At 39.1% G+C, this 18,435-nt stretch overlaps 1 protein-coding gene across 7 annotated transcripts in view; it reads left to right on the top strand.

The window, feature by feature from the left end:
• The window catches only part of NSD1 (nuclear receptor binding SET domain protein 1), a 137,019-nt gene that overhangs the window by 48,553 nt on the left and 70,031 nt on the right, over positions 1 to 18,435 (top strand). For all 7 annotated transcript variants that reach the window (XM_060008300.2, XM_060008299.2, XM_060008296.2 and 4 more), the window contains 3 exons: positions 1,020 to 1,155; positions 10,823 to 10,995; positions 13,238 to 15,809. In XM_060008300.2, coding sequence (XP_059864283.1) covers positions 1,020 to 1,155; positions 10,823 to 10,995; positions 13,238 to 15,809 — 2,881 coding nt within the window. The remainder of the gene's footprint in view (positions 1 to 1,019; positions 1,156 to 10,822; positions 10,996 to 13,237; positions 15,810 to 18,435) is intronic.

Below are 18,435 nucleotides of genomic sequence, written 5' to 3'. Positions count from 1 at the left end.
ATTTGTATGCCCCCTTGGAGTAAATGGAGTAGGTTGTCCTTTGTCCAAGTACCTTAGGTGCTGCTTTTAGCTACCCAGAAACAGCTCAGCACATGTGAACTCCTTTGTGTGGTTTATGGCTGCGGGGGGAGCTCAGTCCTACTAAACACAAAGCCATCTTCCTCTCAGAGGGCAGGAGACCTCCGTACTGTTGATGCGGTGTTAAAGGCATGGGTATAGGTTTAGAGCTGAGATGGAAGCATTTGGATTGCAGATTAATTAGGTATTATTTTTGGAGAAAAGATGCAGCCAGGGTCTCTGCATTGGATATGTCCAGGGAGCTTGATTCATATTGTGTTGTGCTTCAATGGTATCCCTTGGAGTTGGGCAGTGTACTGTTCTGGATGCAGCCTCTCTTGCATGTCCTGGGAAAAATATGTCAGTTGTGCTGACATTGCCAGAATCTAGCCTGTAGCTTTCAGGATTATTTCAGTAGGCCATTATTGTAAATTAATTAATAAGAATGTCTGTGTTTGAGAAGGATGTAGAGTATCACCTGCAGAAGGGACCACAGTCTCCCCTTCCCCCAGTTTACTGAGATAAAGTTGGCATATGTAGTGGTATCAGAGTCTCTTGACATTGTTAAATTTCTTCCACCCCCTACCCCCCACCCCTGTTGTGTTGTGATCCAAGGACTTGGGCAAAGATATCTTTTCCTTGGGATGATTCTGTTTATCTATTATTTCAGTTTTTAGCTCTTTAAAAATTTGAAATAGCTTATTTATTTTCCTAGAATGTAGGTAGTTTACTTATGTAAAGCAAATGTAAATTGAGAGCTACTACTGACTTTATAAAGCGCTGTGTTATAAATAGTTAAGACAGTAATTTTTAATTGTACTTATTTTGTAATTGTGGTTAAGCTGGAGTGTTTTCATCTAGTATTCATTGGTAATGCTTTCTCAGAAGGCTAGTGGAAAGATGATATGTTGTTTCAAAAGGTTCTGATTTTTATTGATGCCCCATGTTTTGTCTGTTTCAAGTGTCAGCCCAAGAAAAAGGCTACGCCACTGAAGTATGAAGTTGGAGATCTCATCTGGGCAAAATTCAAGAGACGCCCTTGGTGGCCCTGCAGGATTTGTTCTGATCCGTTGATTAACACACACTCAAAAATGAAAGGTAATACTTGCAGTTGATTATACATGATAAAATACAGTACGGAATTGTCAACTTGCAGTTTCCGTTAGTAATAATTCATTCTTACCTTTGAGCATTTTGTTAATGAATTGTTATTATGTATTTTGTCTTTTCTGGATTTTTTTTTAAGGTTTGTTTTATTTTACTCTATGATTTAAAAATTCTCAATTATTCTATCTGTAGATGCCAGAAAATGTTAGGCTTATTAGCTAAAGTCTACATTGTCCGGAATCACTTTTCAGTATATTTATGTTTTTCTACTTCAGTCTTCAGGTTTGTATCATTTTTGTTAGTTTTAAAGCTGAAACAGTTATAAAGATTGCTTATAAGTCATTTTGAATTTTAAAGTCTTGATTTAGACTATTCTCTATAGTTGCTAAAGTTTGTTACTTATTTGGTTGTTCTGTATGAATCTTACGTGTCTTAACTTTAAAATGGTATAAGGGGCTTCCCTGGTGGCGCGGTGGTTGAGAGTCCGCCTGCCGATGCAGGGGATGCGGGTTCGTACCCCGGTCCGGCAGGATCCCACACGCCGCGGAGCGGCTGGGCCCGTGAGCCATGGCCGCTGAGCCTGCGCGTCCGGAGCCTGTGCTCCACAACGGGAGAGGCCGCAGCAGTGAGAGGCCCGCGTACCGCCCAAAAAAAAAATGGTATAAGATAAGGGCTCAAACTTCATTTTGAGCTCCCTCTTTCCTGTTAAGATAGTTTGTGATTTTATTGTAGTTTTAATATATGTTTTAGGTTTTAAATTGGTTATATACACACAAGATTAAAAAAATCTCTGGTCTGCCCCACTCTTTACCTCTCCTTTCAAAAAGTAACCAGCTGTTATTAATGTTTCTTTCTAGACTTTCTTTATGTAAATCCAACTATATAGTTTCATCTCCCTACCCCCTTTGATTTAATTTAACGTAAACATAGCATATTGTATGTATGTTCTACAGGGTTTTTTTGGGGGGGGGTTAAAATTTTTATTTATTTAATTAATTTTTATTTTTGGCTGTGTTGGCTCTGTTGCTGTGCACGGGCTTTCTCTAGTTGTGGTGGATGGGGGCTATTCTTTGTTGCGGTGTGCGGGCTTCTCATTGCGGTGGCTTCTATTGTTGCGGAGCACGGGCTCTAGGTGCGTGGGCTTAAGTAGTGGTGGCTGACGGGCTCTAGAGCACAGGCTCAGTAGTTGTGGCACGCGGGCTTAGTTGCTCCGCGGCATATAGGATCTTCCCGGACCAGGGCTCGAACCCGTGTCCCTTGCATTGGCAGGCGGATTCTTAACCACTGTGCCACCAGGGAAGCCCCTGTTCTACAGTTTTTTCACTTCTTGGAGATTTTTCCATTGAAAACTTTTTTTTTTTTAAACAGCTCTATAATTTTCCTCTTTTTGAATATGGTGTACCTTATATAACCATTCCCCTGTTGATGGATATTTAGGTTGTTTCTAGTCTTGTGTTAGAAAGATTACACATAAAATACATACGTATACACATACACATGTGTGTTTGTGTGCATACAAAACAGTGCTATAAATAATAACTGTGTTTCATGTATTCATGTCTGTTTATCTGTAGGATAACTTGCCTAAAGTAGTATGTTGGATTTTATTTTATATTTTGAATATTAATAGTGAAGTTCCCAAAGACCTTTATAGCTCACTGTTTAAAGAAAATGATATCAAACTTTGTGACCTGTTTGGACATTTAAATTCTACTGTAGAAAATTCTTTTAGTCCTCCCCCTCTACCCTTCCTATGCCTGTGAGACTGATGGTTTCTTACTCATTGTGATATTCTTTATATGCACTAGTTGGGTCTATGCCATTTGTTCAACAAGTAATAAGTACATTCTATAGGTACTATGCTAGCTAGGTATTGGGATCCAGTAATTGGCAAAACATTTTGCTTCCCTTTGTGTATAATTAGAGTCCAGTTAAAGGGTGAAGGCACCAGCAAGTAATCAGACAATTAGATAGTTAACTGAGAGGTGTGTTCAAGGCAAAATATTGATGTACAGTCACTGATATTAGTGGGGGTACCTAACCTGGACTTTTGGTTCAGGGGTAGTCAGGGCCAATTTTGCTAGTAAAATTATCTTTGATCTGAGACCTGATAGGACAAGTAGGAATTAACCAGGGAAAAAAGATGGTTCCAAGCACAGAAAGTAGTATATGTTCAATCCCTGAAAGGGCTGCCGCCCATAGACTGATGGAAGGTGGTACAGTATGAGGCTGGAGAAATAGATATGGGTCAAATCATGCAGCATTTTGTAGACTTCATTAACAATTTTGTATTTTTTCCTAAGAACAATAGGATACCATTAAAGAGCTATGAGCAGAGGGAGATGTGATCTGATTTGTGTTTTTTAAAGTTCACTCTGAGTGCAGTGTGGAAAATGATTTGGAGAGGGACACAAATCAGAGGAGATAATCAAAAGGGTCATTGCAGGGATTATGGTGAGATTATAGTTGTGAATAGGGAATGAAGAACTATTTAGGAGATAAAATCTATATGATTTGCTAATGGACAGATAATGGGGAGTGAGGGAGAATGAAGCCTAAGGTTTCTATACCTCAGGCAGGTTCCCAAGTCTTTAGCTTTACCAGTACATACATAGTGTCCTCATTTACTGAGAGCACTGGAACATCTATAACTTAGAGATGACATCTGCTTGTTGATATTAGTCAAAGCCATGGGTAGGGCATGGATGAGATGGCCTTGGGATAAAATATATGGTGAGATAAAAGGTGGCTCTGAGGAAGCCAACGTTTGAGGTCTGTAAGGAGGAGACTTCAGTGTGCAAAAGAGATGGGGGAAAATCAGAGATGGAAGAGAAATACCAGGAGAATATGGTATTGATGGTGACTAGAGCGTTGCTGTTGTTGTTGTTGTTTGCCGCTGCATGAGGCATGTGGGATCTTAGTTCCCTGACCAGGGATGGAGCCCACGCCCCCTGCAGTGGCAGTGTGGAGTTTTAACCACTGGACAACCAGGGAATTCCCTAATAATAGTTTTTAAAAAGATGTTTCTTAACTTGGTTTATTAGAGCATAGAATTAGTGTGGCTCTTTATAGTACTGAAGGGAACTAATATTTGAATAAACCTATTGTCCTAAAATTCCTACCCATGACTCTGTCTTCCTGACACCTTCCCTTCATAACCACTCTTGGAGGAATCATCAACTTTCTCCACTTCCAGATGGCCACTCGTTTCTGAACGCGCTGAAATTTCTCATTCTCTCCTTTTATTCCACTAACCTTGTTCTAAGCAGAGTCATTAGTGACCTGGTAATACAGTGGATACTAGTTTTTAATTTTTTGGTTGTCTGGTGCAGGAAAATTCTTCCTCGTAGTAACTATCTATCTTGTTCTTGACTTTCATGTTCTCTTCTCCTCCTTCTCCTTCTCCTTCTCCTTCTTTCCATCCTTATTAACTCTTGAGTTTTAACTGTCATCAGTAAACTGAATTCATATCCACAGTGCTAGTGTTTCCCCAGGCTTCAAATCTGCATCCCAACTCTATACTTGAAGCTTTCACCAGGAGGTCCTTTAGGCAGTTAAGGTCAGCTTGTTTAAAACTGACCTAATTATTTTCCTCCTCAAACCAGTACTTTCTGTTTCATTTCCTGCCTTAGTGAATAAATTACTGCCACTTAGTCACTTAAACCAAATACCAAGTAGTTACCCTTTCTTCCTTCTTGTGTCCTATACCATTAAGTCTTTTTCCTTTTTTTTTTTTTTTTTTTCCTTTTTTTAAAACAGCTTTATTGAGATGTAATTCATATAGCATACAATTCACCCCTTTAAAGTATACAATTAAGTGGTTTTGGTAAGTCACAGAGTTGTGTAACCAGTAAATTTTAGAACATTTTCACCACCCCAAAAAGAACCCCATGGGGACTTCCCTGGTGGTCCAGTGGGTAAGACTCCACACTCCCAATGCAGGGGGCTGGGATCGATCCCTGGTGGGGGAACTAGATCCCGCATGCATGCCGCAACTAAGAAGTCCGCGTGCCACAATTATGAGGTGCATACCACAATAAAGATCCTGAGTGCCGCAACTAAGACCCGGCACAGCCAGATAAATAAATAAATATTTAAAATAAAAAAAAAAAAGAGGAGAAGGAAAAGAAAACCCATGTCCTTTACCTACCTTCCCCCTAATCTTTTTTACCTCCCGTACCCCTTTGCCCTAAGCGACCAGTAGTCAACTTTCTGTCTCTATAGATTTGCCTATTTTGGATATTTAATATAAATGGAATCATATAATATGTCCTTTGTGACTACTTTTTTTACTCAACATAATGTTTTTAAGATCTATCCATGTATCAGTGCTGCATTCCTTTTTTTTTTTTTTTTTTTGGCTGCATTGGGTCTTAGTTTCGGCACATGGGATCTTCCTTGAGGCACACGGGATCTGTTGTTGCAGCAGCGTGAGGGCTTCTCTCTAGTTGTGGCCTGCGGGTTTTTCTCTCTCTAGTTGTGGTGTGTGGGCTCCAGGGTGCATGAGCTCCGTAGCTGTGGTGCGCAGGGTACAGAGCACGTGGGCTCTCCATTGTATGAAATATTATACATGTTTTATTTATAAATTTATCATTTGATGGGCATTTGGACTGTTTCCACCTTTTAGCTATTACGAACAGTGCTGCTGTGAGTATTCATGTATAAGTGTTTATGTGGACATATATTTCCTATCTTTTGGGTTTATACCCAGGAGTGGACTTGCTGGCTCTAATGGTAACTCTGTTTGACTTTTTGAGGTACACGCACAGACACACAGACACACACACACACATACACTCACACTCTCCGCCTTGGCTGCACCAGCTTGTGGGATCTTACTTAGTTCCCCAACCAGGGGTGGAATCCGGACCCTGGCAGTGAGAGTGCCGAGTCCTAACCACTGGGCCACTAGGGAATTCCCTGACTTCTTTTTTTTTTAATTTTTATTTATTTATTTTTGGCTGTGTTGGGTCTTCGTTGCTGCACATAGGCTTTCTCTAGTTGTGGTGAGTGGGGGCTACTCTTCCTTGCGGTGCACAGGTTTCTCATTGCCATGGTTTCTCTTGTTGCAGAGCACGAGCTCTAGGCGCACAGGCTCTAGAGCGCAGGCTCAGTAGTCACGCAGGCACAATAGTTGTGGCTCACGGGCTCTAGAGCGCAGGCTCAGTAGTTGTGGTGCACGGCCTTAGTTGCTCCACGGCATGTAGGATCTTCCTGGACCAGGGCTCAAACCTGTGTCCCCTGCATTGGCAGGTGGATTCTTAACCACTGCGACACCAGGGAAGCCCCCTGACTTTTTTTTAATTTAAATTTTTTATATAAATTCAGGTGTACAGCACCACAAGTCTAATTACCATCCATCACCATACAGTCTCCCCCGTTCACCCATTTTGCCCATCCCCCTTCCCCTCTGGTAATCATTAATCTGATCTCTGTATATATGAGTTTTTGTTTTATTTTGTTTGCTCACTTGTTACGTTTTTTAGATACTACATATGAGTGAAAACCTATAGTATTTATCTTTTGTCTGTCTGATTTATTTCACTTGGCAAAATTCCTTCAAGGTCCATCAGTATCGCAAATGGCAGGATTTTATTCTTTTGTGGCTGAGTAATACTCCATTGTGTATATATACCATATCTTCTTTATCCGTTCATCCGTCAATGGATACTTAGGTTGTTTCCATATCTTGGCTGTTATAAATAACGCTTCAGTGAACATAGGGGTGCATATATATATATTTTTTTAATTAATTAATTAATTAATTTTGGGCTGTGTTGGGTCTTCGTTGCTGCACATGGGCTTTCTCTAGTTGTGGTGCACGGGCTTCTCATTGCAGTGGCTTCTTTTGTTGCAGAGCATGGGCTCTAGGCACATGGGCTTCAGTAGTTGTGGCGCATGGGCTCAGTAGTTGTGGCATGTGGGCTCTAGAGCGTAGGCTCAGTAGTTGTGGTGCATGGGCTTACTTGTTCCACGGCATGTGGGATCTTCCTGGACCAGGGCTTGAACCTGTGTCCCCTGCATTGGCAGGTGGATTCTTAACCACTGCACCACCAGGGAAGCTGACATATTATCTTTTTGAATTAGAGTTTTTGTGTTCTTCAGATAAATACCTGGGAGTGGAAGAGCTAGGTCTGCCAGACTGTTTTGAAAAGCTACTGTACCATTTTACATTCTCATCAGCACTGGATGAGGGTTTTAATCTCTCTATATCCTTACTACCAATTGTTATCTGATTTTTTTGGTGGTAAAAAATATATGTAACATAATTTTATCATTTTATCTATTTTTAAGTTTATAGTTTAGTGGCATTAAGTAAATTAACATTTTTGTGCAATTATTACCACTAGCCATCTCCAGAACTTTTTCATATTCCTAAACTGAAACTCTGTTAACAATTTAACAATAACCTTCAGTCCCTGGTAAATGTTGTGTTACGTGTATCATTCATTTGCAAGGCTCAATAATTCCATTGATGTATAATGTTCAATAATGTTCCATTTTGTTCATGCTTTCATCCTTCAGTGGACATTTGGGTTGCTTTCACCTTTTGGCTATTGTGAATAATGCTGCTATAAACATTGGTGTTCAAGTATCTTTTCTATCTGACTTTTTTTTTTTTTACATTTAATTTAATTTAATTATTATTATTTTTAACATCTTTATTGGAATATAATTGCTCTACAAGGGTGTACTGGTTTCTGTTTTATCACAAAGTGAATCAGCTACACATATACATATGTTTCCATATCTCTTCCCTCTTGGTTCACCCACCCTCCCTATCCCACCCCTCTAGGTGGTCACATTCTATCTGACTTTTAATTAATATCTAGTCCTTTTGATTTGTCTTCTTAAAAAAAATCTTTCATATTTTGTTCTTTTAATTCCCATTGCTACCACCTTAGTTTAGGTTTTAGTCATCTTGAGTATATACTATTTTGGTAATCTCTGGTCTCCTGAGTTTCCTGTTTCCTGTTAAATGTGTTATTCAGAGGTCAAGGAGATTTATCTTTTTAGGATGGAAAACTGAGCCTGTGGTTCCACAGTTTAAATGAGGTTCAGGGCCAACAGGATAATGGTCAAACTCTTAACATGGAGGGTCTTAGTGTGGCACATGGGATCTCAGTTCCCTGACCAGGGATTGAACCTGTGCCCCCTGTGTTGGAAGTGCAGAGTCTTTTTTTTTTTTTTTTACATCTTTATTAGAGTATAATTGCTTTACAATGGTGTGCTAGTTTCTGCTTTATAACAAAGTGAATCAGTTATACATATGTTCCCATATCTCTTCCCTCTTGTGTCTAGAAGCGCAGTCTTAACCACTGACCACCAGGGAAGTCCCAGTGGTCAAACTCTTAACATAGTATCCAAGCTGTTCAGGTCTGGCCACTGCTTACCTGCTTAGTTTCCCTTTCCTTCCACTTTATGATTTAGTGTTCTGAACTACTTGCAGTTCCTAGCTATTTCATTCGTTTTATTCATTCATGTCTTTGAGGGTTCTGAGCCCTTATATAGGAATTCTCCCCTCAACAAACTGTTTACCTTTAAATTTTCTGCTCAGGTGTCCCATTTGTCCTCCAGTTAATGATTTTTCACTTTGAAAAAAGTGAATGTTAACAACTAAGTGTCCATCGATAGATGAATAGGTAATGAAAATGTGGTATATATACATAATTGAATATTATTCAGCCATACAAAAGAACGAACCTTGCTATTTGTGACAACGTGGATGTACCTGGTGGGCATTTTACTAAGTGAAATAAATAAGAGAGAGAAAATATAAATACTGTATGATCTTACTTATATGTGCAATCTAAAAAAACCAAAATTGAAAAAACAAAACCAAGTTCATGGATACTGAGAACAGACTGGAGGAGCAAAATGGGTGAAGGGGGTCAAAAGTTATAAACTTCCATTTATAAAAGAAATGTCACATGGATGTAATGTATAGCATGGCAACTATAGTTAATACTGTATTGTATATTTGAAAGTTGCTAAGAGAGTAGATCTTAAAAGATCTCATCACAAGAAAAAATCTTTTTATAACTACGTGTGGTGACGGATGTTGACTAGACATTGTGGGGGTCATTTTGCAATATATATAAATATCGAATCATTATGTTGTATACCTGAAACTAATGTTATTTGTCAGTTATATCTCAATTTTAAAAAATGCCATCACCAATAGATACTATCGAATAGTAAAATGTAGTGTACTCAAGACATACTTGAAAAATTAAAAAAAAAATGAATGTTCATGTTATCGCAATTAGCATGCTGTTTTACCATAATCTCTTTATACTGTATATCTCTTACCCACCAGGCAATGAGTTCTTTTCAGTCCTCTGTATAGTGCTGGGACGTCATGAATGTTCAGTCTGTGTTAGTTGAATTTACTTATTTATGGGAGAATGATGTACTTTTCAGACTGACTTTAAGAACCTGTGTGTGTGTGTGTATGTATGTGTATATATACACATACACACATTTAATCCCCCTTTATAGGTGGTTTCTATTGATGTGTTTAATTTAGTAGGTAGAGACTAAGGAGTTCAGGTTTTTTTGTTTGTTATTTTTACAGAACTTGTTTTTAAAATGTACAATAAAACAAAATTTTACCAGGTTGTAATTCAGTGTGAGTTAAAGTGAATTTTTATATAAAATGATTTCCTTTTCTAAATAGAGACAAATCATTACATCTGTGTAGCCCTGACTATATTTCTTTTGTGACATTTTTTACTGGTGTGAAAAATGCAAAGATGGTAAGTGTGTAGAAGATAACACATACTAGGTAAATTTGATTATAATCTTTTCTGGATGAGATTTGTATTTTTATTTTTGGTAATTGTATGCATAGAACTTTGGACAGCCAAGAAACTATAGAATAAGTGGATTTTTGGTGGGGAGGGGGCTGTTGTGATTTCCTTTTTTAAAAAAAAATTCTGTAGTTTCAAATATCAAGTTTCACTTTCTCTGCAAAACCAATGTTTCACTCTGAATTTTCCCTGTCTGAAGTCGTTGGATTTATTATTCTGTCTATAAAATGGAGATTATACTACTTATATTTTAGAGTTCATTGTTGTGAAGAATACATGCAAAGCACCTAGTATAGTACCTTGCCCAGAGTAGCTGTGTCATAAATGTTAGCACATCATACGTGGCATGGTGTTGAAACATTTCTTCCTCCTTGTATTTTAGCATAATGTTTTAAGAGTTTATTTGGTGGTTAGTTCTTGTTGATTATTATATTTGTGATGCTGTGGCTTATCATATGCCTTTTGTGATTTCTGGTAATGAGGGTATAAAATTTTATAGATTGATGGTAGAAAAAACTTAGTTGTTATATTAATTTGTTATATGATTAGCTAATCATCCTCCAACTGGTTTGGAATATATAGCATATCATCAGACCAAACCATTAAATTCTTTCATTACACTCTTAACCATTTTCATGTCACATAAATTGAAAATTGAAAATTTACCTTCTATCTGACCTACTTCAGAGTTTCTTGTTCTGTAGGTTTTTTAGCTTGTTGAGTTTTTATTTTATTTTAGTTTTAAGTGAAAAGAGGCTTCTTTGGCCACTGCTATGTGGCTGTTCTCTTGATGATGAATATCAGTTTTTTAAAGCAATGACACTGTGGTTTTTATTTTTATCTAGTTTCTAACCGGAGGCCCTATCGACAGTACTACGTGGAGGCTTTTGGAGATCCTTCTGAGAGAGCCTGGGTGGCTGGAAAAGCAATCGTCATGTTTGAAGGCAGACATCAATTTGAAGAGCTACCTGTCCTTAGGAGAAGAGGGAAGCAGAAAGAAAAAGGATATAGGCATAAGGTATTTAAAAAAAAAAAAAGCCTCTCAAATTATCTTCTTGGGTGTAGGTAGGGAGGGTTTACAGGATCAATCAAAGGAAGAAGTATTATATTTTTGGAATATAAGTTATTTCCTTTGGTAGTAGGATGTTGGTGAGAAAAATTGGCAGAAAGCAAGTTTTTTTGCAGGGATGAGATGGGGCTAGCCTTCCAAATATTTATACTCAATTTTTTGAGAAATGATTTCAGTTAACTTCTGCCATGTCACTTAGATGTGATAGTAAAAAAAGGCATGATCAGTCATCTTTGGTTATATCTGATGTAAGAAGAAAATGATCATCAAAATGAAATATTCTACTTTTCACTCTCTGGATTAATTATTTCTCTTAAAAATGAGAAAGATAAGACTTTAAACATTTTTGTTTTGTTTGTTGTTTTGGTTTTTGTGTGTGGTTGTTAAGGCTTAAGCAGTTTCAAACCTGGTTATGTTTTAATAAAGAACGTGATGTTTTTGTTTCATTTGCTTGATGTGTTAAAGTTTTGGCTGTTTCTTTTGATACTCCTTTATAGTCTATTCTAGAAGAGGAAATAGTTCCTCTTAGATTTGTGTTTCAGACTTTTAGACTATTTTATAAGAATCACAGTTAGGATAATTTTTGGTCAGTATGCAGTCCCTGCTATTTACAACTGGAGTTCCTTCCTCTGTAAAGCTAATGTAATAATATGTACCTTGTCAAACTGTTGTGAGGATTAGAAATAAATATTTTATATGTCATACATCTGATGCTCTGAAACAACTAGTGTGTGCTATTGTTAGGATAGAATAGAAGAGGATAACTTTATCCTTTCTAATACTTTGGGTGGTTGGTGGTGGGGAGGTGTCAGAGTTTTTGTGTCAAGCCTTTAACTATGTAGATTAACCAACCCCCTTTTCAGAGGAGTTCTCTAGGGCTTTCAGGTTCTGGAAAATTGATTTACTATGGTCATAGTTAGAAAGTCAATGGGTGTGTGTTTGTGTGTAAAGTAAACCAGATGATCAGTTTATTGCTTTATAAGAGGAGGCTTCCTGTCTAGTGGCCTTAATTTTTACATGGTCAGCAGAACATGACCTTTCACAAGTATTAAAGTGTTTGTGAACACTAACTGATAGAACCTTGACTGACATTTATTGTATGAAGCCAGGGAGGGAAATAAGTGTCTTGAAAATTAGGTATATTTCACAGAGCCTCAATGTCCTTATGCTGTGAGGAATCAAGAAAAGAGCATATGTAACTTGTCATACATCCAGGGTGTATTGATGTCTCTGGACTACATGTTTAAGCCCAGGACACTGCTTGGTTATAATCCAGATTTAAAAGAAAATTAATTAATTAATTTTTTTGCTGTGTTGGGTCTTTGTTGCTGTGCGCGGGCTTTCTCTAGTTGCGGCGAGTGGGGGCTCCTCTTCGTTGCGGTGTGCGGGCTTCTCATTGTGGTGGCTTCTTTTGTTGCAGAGCACAGGCTCTAGGTCCACGGGCTTCAGTAGTTGTGGCGTGCGGGCTTAGTAGTTGTGGCTCATGGGCTTAGTTGCTCCGCGGCATGGGGGATCTTCCAGGACCAGGGATCGAATTCCTATCCCCTGCATTGGCAGGCGGATTCTTAACCACTGCACCACCAGGGAAGTCCTTATAATCCAGATTGTATGTAACACGTATAGAAGAATCTTGATTAGCCAAGGGCCTGGTGATAACCAGAGTTCCAAATTTCATTTCTTCTAGGGCAGGTCTGCCTTACTCATTTCTCCAGTCCTAGTTTTTCCACATGCATCTCCTTTCTTTAGCCTTTTGCTTTCTCTTTTATGTAACTGAGCAAGTGCTTGGCCTTCATAAGTCAGGAGGGAAATCTTTATTCTAAGGTTGGAGGGGTAAGTAGGAGTGGTCTGGTTATTCCTTGATTTAGTAATATAATGTTGATTAGTAATGTAATGTTGTAGTCTAATTTATGGTGCACTCTTTTGTGCTTTTAATGGTAAGGGGAGTGGAGGGTTTATGGGATCAATCTTTCTCCAGTGATAGATCTTAGTGGTAGAACTAGTGTTGAGGAATCCCCATTAGCTAAGTTCTGGGTGAACTGTGGGTGTTGACCACCTGGCAGTCCCATAAAAGAGCCTTGAAGAAGCACAAGGCTTGGAAAAGCTTCTGATTTGAGAGGTGTTCACTGATCATCTGCCTGTTTCCCCTTCTATTTCTTAGACTAGTGATAATCTTTTTCTCTTTAAATTTAAGGTTCCTCAGAAAATTTTGAGTAAATGGGAAGCCAGTGTTGGTCTTGCTGAGCAGTATGATGTTCCCAAAGGGTCGAAGAACCGAAAATGTGTCACCAGTTCACTCAAGTTGGACAGTGAGGAGGATATGCCGTTTGAGGACTGTACAAATGACCCTGAATCAGAACATGACCTGTTGCTTAATGGCTGCTTGAAATCTCTGGCTTTTGACTCTGAACATTCTGCAGATGAGAAGGAAAAACCTTGTGCTAAGTCTCTAGCCAGAAAGAGCTCTGATAATCCAAAAAGGACTAGTGTGAAAAAGGGCCACATGCAATTTGAAGCACATAAGGAAGAACGGAGGGGAAAGATTCCAGAGAACCTTGGCCTAAACTTTATTTCTGGGGATGTATCTGATAAGCAGGCCTCTAATGAACTTTCCCGGATAGCAAACAGCCTCACAGGGCCCAGCTCTGCCCCAGGAAGTTTCCTATTTTCTTCTTGTGCAAAAAACACTGCAAAGAAAGAATTTGAGACTTCAAATTGTGACTCTTTACTGGGCTTGTCTGAGGGTGCCTTGCTCTCTAAACGTTCTGGGGAGAAGAAGAAACTCCAGCGAGGTCTGGTGTGTAGTTCAAAAGTGCAGCTCTGCTATATTGGAGCAGGTGATGAAGAAAAGCGAAGTGATTCCATTAGTATCTGTACCACTTCTGATGATGATGGAAGCAGTGATCTGGATCCCATAGATCATAGTTCAGAGTCTGATAATAGTGTCCTTGAAATTGCAGATGCTTTCGATAGAACAGAGAACATGTTACCTGTGCAGAAAAATGAAAAGGTAAAGTATTCTAGGTATCCTGCCACGAACACTAAGGTAAAAGCAAAGCAGAAGACCCTCATTACTAACTCACACACAGACCACTTGATGGATTGTACCAAGACAGTAGAGCCTGGAACTGAGACGTCTCAGGTTAATCTCTCTGATCTTAAAGTATCAACTCTTGTCCGAAAACCCCAATCAGATTTTAGAAATGATGGTCTTTCTCCAAAATTTAACACACCATCAAGCATTTCCAGTGAGAACTCAATAATAAAAGGTGGGGCTACAAATCAAGCTCTGTTACATTCGAAAAGCAAACAGCCCAAGATCCGAAGTATCAAGTGCAAACATAAAGAAAACCCAGTTGTAGTAGAACCGCCTGTTGCAGATGAGGACTGCAGTTTGAAATGCTGCTCTTCTGATACCAAAGGCTCTCCTTTGGCCAGCATTTCCAAAAGTGGGAAAGTGGATGGGCTAAAACTACTGAGCAACATGCATGAGAAAACCAGGGATTCGAGTGACATAGAAACAGCAGTGGTGAAACACGTTCTGTCAGAGTTGAAAGAACTCTCTTATAGATCCTTAAGTGAAGATGTCAGTGACTCCGGAATGTCAAAGCCATCAAAACCATTACTTTTTTCTTCTGCCTCTGGTCAGAATCATATACCTATTGAACCAGACTACAAATTCAGTACATTACTAATGATGTTGAAAGATATGCATGATAGTAAGACCAAGGAGCAACGGTTAATGACTGCTCAGAACTTGGTCTCTTATCGGAGTCCTGGTCTTGGGGACTGTTCTACCAGTAGTCCTGTGGGGGCTTCTAAGGTCTTGGTTTCAGGAGGTTCCACTCACAATTCAGAAAAAAATGGAGATGGCACTCAGGATCCAGTCCGTTCTAGCCCTAGTGGGGGTGACTCTGCACTGTCTGGGGAGCTATCTACCTCCCTACCTGGCTTGGTGTCCGATAAAAGAGACCTCCCTGCTTCTGGCAAAAATCGTTCAAACTGTATTACTAGGCGCAACTGTGGTCGATCAAAGCCATCCAAATTAAGAGATGGTTTTTCAACCCAGATGGGAAAGAATACAGTGAACCGTAAAGCCTTAAAGACAGAGCGCAAAAGAAAACTGAACCAGCTTCCAGCTGTGACTCTTGAGGCTGCACTGCAGGGAGACAGAGAGAGTAGGGGTTCAGAGAATAGCTCCTCCAGAGGTGAGGCAGAAGACCCTGGTAAAGAAGAACCCCTTCAATTAATGGGCCATTTAACAAGTGAAGATGGTACCCATTTTTCCAGTGTTAATTTTGATAATAAAGTCAACCAGTCTGACCCTGATAAAGTTCCTGAAAAAGACCCCTCTTTTGAAAACAGAAAAGGGACAGAGCTGGAGTCTGAAATCATTAGTGAGAATGATGAACCCACTAGTGTAAATCAAGTGGTGCCTAAAAAGCGGTGGCAGCGTTTAAACCAAAGGCGCACTAAACCTCGTAAGCGCACTAACAGATTTAGGGAGAAAGAAAACTCTGAGGGTGCCTTTGGGGTCTTGCTTCCCGCTGACCCTGTAAAGAAGGGAGATGAGTTCCCAGAACAGAGACCTCCTCCTTCGACGAACATACTAGAGGATGCACTGACAGATCCAAATCATGCCGACTGCTTAGATTCAGCTGGGCCACGGTTGAAAGTTTGTGATAAATCCAGTGCCAGCAATGAAGAGGTGGAAAAGGAGCCAGGAATTCCCAGTTTGACCCCTCAGCCTGAGCTCCCTGAACCAGGTAAGGACTCCTGACTGTGAAAGAAAGGGACTAGAGGAAGTGATGATAATGATACCCTTCTGAAGTTGGTCTGTTTTCATGGAAGGCCTAAGTGTAAGTTGGGAGGGAAGGATTATCACTTGAAGTGAAGAAAGGACTTTATGTAGAAGGATCTGAATTTTGAGGACCAGGTTTCCATATACTTTCAGAAATTGTTTTACCAAGAAGCTCTTTTTTCTTTTGCTTTTATTGAGTCTCAAGAACATTTTGTTCCTGCTCCCCATTTCCTACCTTTTTCAATCTGTGAACTTTTGGGGACTCAATTTGGTATTGTAAGTATTAAGGAAGGTCCTCCTGTTATGTAGACAAAGGGGACGTGCTTTTGAAAAAGTATAAGTGTTCTGTAGTACTTATTTGAAGGCCTTAGATGTCTTGCATCCCTTCTGGAATGAGGTTTGAGAATAAATTTTTAAAAATATGAAGTACCAGGGTATCCTTCCTTAGCAGCAGAGGGAAAACAGCAGGAGTCTTTCAAAATATAATATTATACAATATTGTTATTGAGGATAAAACTGCCTTTCCTTAAACATAAGTTTTCAATGTTGTTTACCATAGTAGATTCTAACAGCTTTATTGAAACATAATTCACTGACCATAAAATTCACCTGTTGAAAGTTTATATACTTCAGTGGTTTTTTAGTATACTCAGAGACTTGTGCATCTATAAACATGATTAATTTTGGAACATTTGCATCACCCCAAAAAGAAACCTTGTACCCTTTCTCAATCTCCCTTCATTTCTCCCCAATCTATAGATTTGCCTGTTCTGTACATTTCATGTAAATGGAATCATACAATATGTGGTACTTTGTTTTTTTTACTTAGCATGTGTATCAACGCTTTATTTTTATTGTGGTAAAAAACACATGAATTCACCCTCTGAACAAGTTTAAAGTGTATATTACAGTATTAACTGTATGCACATTGTTGTATATAACACCATTTATTGAAGAGACTGTCTTTTCCGCATTGTAAAGTCTTAGCACCCTTGTCAAAGATAATTTGACCATACATGTAAGGGCTTGTTTCTGGGCCCTCTATTTTGTTTCATTATCTATATGTTTGTCTTCATGGTAATATCGTATTTTTTTTTGTTTTTAATTACACTTATTTATTTAATATTTTTGGCTGTGTTGGGTCTCTGTTGCTGCGCGCAGGCTTTTCTCTAGTTGCGGCGAGCAGGGGCTACTCTTCGTTGTGGTGCATGGGCTTCTCATTGGGTGGCTTCTCTTGTTGCAGAGCACGGGCTCTAGGCACATAGGCTTCAGTAGTTGTGGCCCTTGGGCTCAGTAGTTGTGGCTCACAGACTCTAGAGCACAGGCTCAGTAGTTGTGGCACACGGGCTTAGTTGCTCCATGGCATGTGGGATCTTCCCAGACCAGGGCTCGAACCTGTGTCCCCTGCATTGGCAGGTGGATTCTTAACCACTGCGCCACCAGGGAAGTCCTATCATATTGTTTTGATTACTGTAGCTTTGTAACATGTTTTGAAAACACAGTGTGTGAGTCCTCCATCTTTGTTCTTTGTCAAGATTATTTTGACTATTTGGGGTCCTTTGAGATTTCCTGTGAATTTTAGGATGTCTTTTTTCTATTTCTGCAAAAAATGCCATTGGGATTTTGATAGAGCAGTGAATCTGAAGATCGCTTGAGTAGTATGGACATTTTGTTAATGTTAAGTCTTTGAATCCATGAACACAGGATGTCTTTCCATTTATTTGTGTTTTTAATTTCTTTCAGCAATGTTTTATAGTTTAAGTGCCCAACTCTTTCACTTCCTTGGTTAAGTTTATTCCTAAGCGTTTTTATTCTTTTTTATGCTATTATAAGTGGGATTGTTTTCTTAATTTCCTTTTTGAATTGTTCATTATTAGTGTGTAGAAACAACTGATTTTTAAAATAAATAAATAAATTTATTTATTGATTTTTAAAATAAATTTATTTATTTATTTATTTATGGCTGCATTGGGTCTCCGTTGCTGTGTGTGGGCTGTCTCTAGTTGCGGTGAGCAGGGGCCACTCTTCATTGAGGTACGCGGGCTTCTCATTGCGCTGGTTTCTCTTGTTGCGGAGCATGGGCTCTAGGTGCGTGGGCTTCAGTAGTTGTGACATGTGGGCTCAGTAGTTGTGGCTCATGGGTTCTAGAGTACATGCTCAGTAGTTGGGGAGGATGGGCTTAGTTGCTCCGCGGCATGTGGAATCTTTCCAGACCAGGGCTCAAACCTGTGTCCCCTGCATTGGCAGGCAGATTTTTAACCACTGTGGAAGTCCCACAAGTGATGTTTGAATGTTGATTTTTTTACTGAATCCATTTATTATTCTTACAGCTTTTTTGTGGAATCTTTAGGGTTTTCTTTACATTAGGTCATGCCATCTATGAACAGAGATCATTTTACTTTTCCCTTTCCAATTTGGATGCCTTTTATTTCTAATTCTTGCCTAATTGGACTTCTAGTATTGTGTTAAATAGGAGTGTCAAGAATGGGCATTCTTAGAGAAAAAGCTTTCAGTCTTTCACCATGGACTGTCGTGTTAGCTGTGGGATTTTCATAAATGACCTTTATTTTAGATTATTTCCTTCTGTTTCT

This window comes from Delphinus delphis, chromosome 3 (genome assembly GCF_949987515.2).
Source record: "Delphinus delphis chromosome 3, mDelDel1.2, whole genome shotgun sequence".
NCBI lineage: Eukaryota > Metazoa > Chordata > Mammalia > Artiodactyla > Delphinidae > Delphinus > Delphinus delphis.
Note: the sequence above shows the minus strand (reverse complement) of the source record. Positions and strands in the feature narration are given on the sequence as shown.